The sequence below is a fragment of the Echinops telfairi genome, unplaced genomic scaffold (genome assembly GCF_000313985.2).
Source record: "Echinops telfairi isolate 266 unplaced genomic scaffold, ASM31398v2 ScPeMD7_7469;HRSCAF=8507_1, whole genome shotgun sequence".
Lineage (NCBI taxonomy): Eukaryota > Metazoa > Chordata > Mammalia > Afrosoricida > Tenrecidae > Echinops > Echinops telfairi.
The window spans coordinates 114,260,272-114,263,299 of NW_022111373.1; the positions used below are offsets into that span (position 1 = coordinate 114,260,272).

The following is a 3,028-nucleotide window of genomic DNA, read 5'->3' on the forward strand; positions in this document are numbered from 1 at the left end:
TGTCCCTCTCCCGGAGCTGCAGATTCAATGCTGTCCTTTGAAATAATTTTTTCTGGGGGGAGGGACCAATGGCTCCTTGTCAGGAACCTATTATGTTGACTTCCATCTTACCCCATGTCTTGGGTGTTTCTTCAGGAAATCACTTGTCCTGTTACATGACGTTTGGCAATGTGGCAAGACCCTTTAGGGCTTTGTGCACAGAAGCACTGTTAGTTAATGGCTTTGCTAAGATCCCTTTGGGCACCACCTGAGGGAGGCTAATTTCTTTCCAGCCAGTACTAATATACAGTAAGTAGGAAAGGGCTATGCCTTGATGTCACCACACTTAACCTCAAGCCTGTGGCCAAAAGCATATTGTAGGGCTGTGGCCTGGGTAACGATGCCTGAAGCATTGTCCCTAAGAACATCCATAAGAGTCCATGAGAGGCCCAGCTGAGGTGATCAACATTCTGTTTCTCTTCACAGTGACTGGAATCGATAGAACCCTAAGGTGAAACATATGCCTCCTGTGACCCAAATACTAGGCAAAACATGGCTGCATAGCTTTGTCAGTAAAAGTCACAGTAACAAATGAGTGATGGGGTGTAATGTATTCTCTGGTCTTTTCCTGTCAAGGCTCTGGAGCTCCATGTCATAGTCCTCAGCACACAAAAAAATACAGACGTGCTGGGCATGTGCCGCAAGCCATGGAGGTGTGCATAGAATATGAGAGAGAGGAAACTGTGCTGAGTCCCTGGACACTCCCTCCAGAGATCCATGAGATTCTGCATGCGAGCCAGGATTCCCTTCTGAAAGTAAGTATTGTTCCAGACCTCACTTTGCCTAGTGATCCCTCTTTGTTCAAAAAGGCAATATAAACGCTTTTGATGATGTTTTTTAATGGGCTATTGCTCTCCTGAAAGATTGCCAGGTGAGTTTGAAGCAGTGGTTGAAGGGATCTACACATATGGCTTAGTACTCTGGAGTTGAGAGAGTTCTTCTGAACCTTCTATTGCCTTTTGAACTAAGAGTAGTTCACTGTAGTAGGTATAAAAACCCTTTCTGTCCATTTTTCATGTCTGGTGCCAAGCATCTAGCTGTGCTGGGATCACAGCCCTGACCCCGTCACTTTACCTTCAGGCCTGTAATAGATGAGCAGCTCTCTAAGCTTTAGGGCGCTTAGTTCAAGCGCCACTTGTTTTGTCTCCATGCCTAGGACCACATTTCATTGTCTTTCTCAATTTGATAGGGCTTGTCGCCATCTGAAAAGGAAGAGCCAGAACCTTGTATGGGGTTGAGCGGCATGGACAGCGTGTCTGACAGCACTGGCAGCATCCTCAGCAAGCTCGACTGGAACGCCATTGACGACATGGTGGCCGGAGTGGAGAACAGAAGTCCGTCTGTCCACTTGGCCATGGGCCTGTGACCTGGATATCATCCATCCTTAGTCCAAGAAGGGATAACCCCTTAGATCGGCACTGAAAGACCTGTGGGTATAAGGGAAAGGGGAGGAAGGAGGGAGTAATGTAAACTTGTCACCTGCAGTCCAATTATTATCTGGATTAGCCATTTCATATGGGAAAATAAACAGTTTTGATAATTTCACTTCATGGAAAAAGGGTTAAGTATACATTTATTTTAAGGTTGGTTTTTGTTTGTTTGTTTTTTTTGCATTTGACTCATCTTGGCAAAATAAAAAAGGCAATTCCTTTCAAATCAAGTTTGTATAATATTTGAAGAACTTTCAATAAAAATCTTATTTCCTGCCTCCTTCACTACCTCTGCCTTTTGAGGAACAACCTGAGATGGGTGGATATGATGACAAAACCCTCACTTTCAATTGAGAATAAAACATTCACTTCTGGGGCTTTCCATCAGCATGTTTAAAACACATCAGCATGGGGGGACCACTGTGCTCGGCTCTCAGGACGATACCCTCAGGGACTCCAGGGTCTGAAAGCAATCACCTCACAGATAGTTTGTTCCAGTTCATAATTAAGGCAGGAGGCTCATCAGGTACAGTACTTTGCTGTCATAGCTGGATGCATATTTTGTCTTCATTTCAGTGGATTTTAATCCCATGCAACAAACCTTGAAATGAGCCAAGAAAGGGAAGACACAGAACCACCGAAAGATGAACAGCCCTAGAATGTCTCCATTGTCAGAACACAGGAAACACCCAACCGGACCTGTCTCAGAGCCACCTGCTGCTACGGAGAGGCCCGGACTGGAAACCCTCCACACATGAAATGAAAAGCTGTTTGCCGTGTCTAGGTCTTCAGCATTCACCATGCTCCTGATACCAAGTGTGTCCCCAAAGCCTTAGGACTCAATCTCACTCGCTTCACATGTTTATGATAGACTAAGTTTGCCTCTGATGAGTACCCTGCTTTTTCTTCTGGCTTGAGTTTGGAATCCTCAGAGGAAGCTCGACGTTTCTGCCAAAATGTTAAATCCATGGACTTGAGTTAAAACAGATTTCAGCTGTACTCTAAACATCCATCTTTCTCTACCCTGTACAATATATACACTTAGCAACTGGGTCATAAGCTAATGAAGTCAGAACTAAGGCCATTTTCCCTGTCTCAGCAACCCAAGTAATGGTTATTGTGTACCATGCTTTGTGTTCTGCTTCAGATGAATCTAGTTGAGAAACTATGAAAAGGAAACATGCACTCGACACATACTTAATTGGGCAGAGGTCACATGAGTCAAAAATTCTACTTCTCAGAGCATTGCTTATACACTGACCACTCAGTAATTTGGAATTTGCCTCTACACTATCAGGACCCTGGTGGAAGTTAATGTTTTCATTGATGAAAATACTGTACTGGGAATTAGAAAATTGCACCAAACAATATTAAGGTGGTACCTCAGGTCCTAGATGAAGGTCTGGGGGCTTCAGGAACGCATCTGATTCTGTCAGAGTCATGGCACCAGAACTGTCAAAGATTGCTAGACACGGTTAAGCTATGGCAGGGGTGAACAAAGAACTAACAGGCAGGGGACAGAGACTCCAGAAATGGCTCAAAGCCAACTCTGTTGAGAC

The 3,028-nt window shown here is 44.5% G+C and overlaps 1 protein-coding gene across 1 annotated transcript in view; it reads left to right on the forward strand.

Moving 5' to 3' along the window:
* CPLANE1 (ciliogenesis and planar polarity effector complex subunit 1) overlaps positions 1 to 1,754 on the forward strand; it is a 123,552-nt gene extending 121,798 nt beyond the window's left edge. Inside the window, exons 52-53 of the mRNA XM_045285257.1 lie at positions 616 to 794; positions 1,229 to 1,754. Of these exons, the coding sequence (XP_045141192.1) occupies positions 616 to 794; positions 1,229 to 1,405 (356 nt within the window). The 3' untranslated portion in view covers positions 1,406 to 1,754. The remainder of the gene's footprint in view (positions 1 to 615; positions 795 to 1,228) is intronic.
* The last annotated feature ends 1,274 nt before the right edge of the window (positions 1,755 to 3,028 follow it).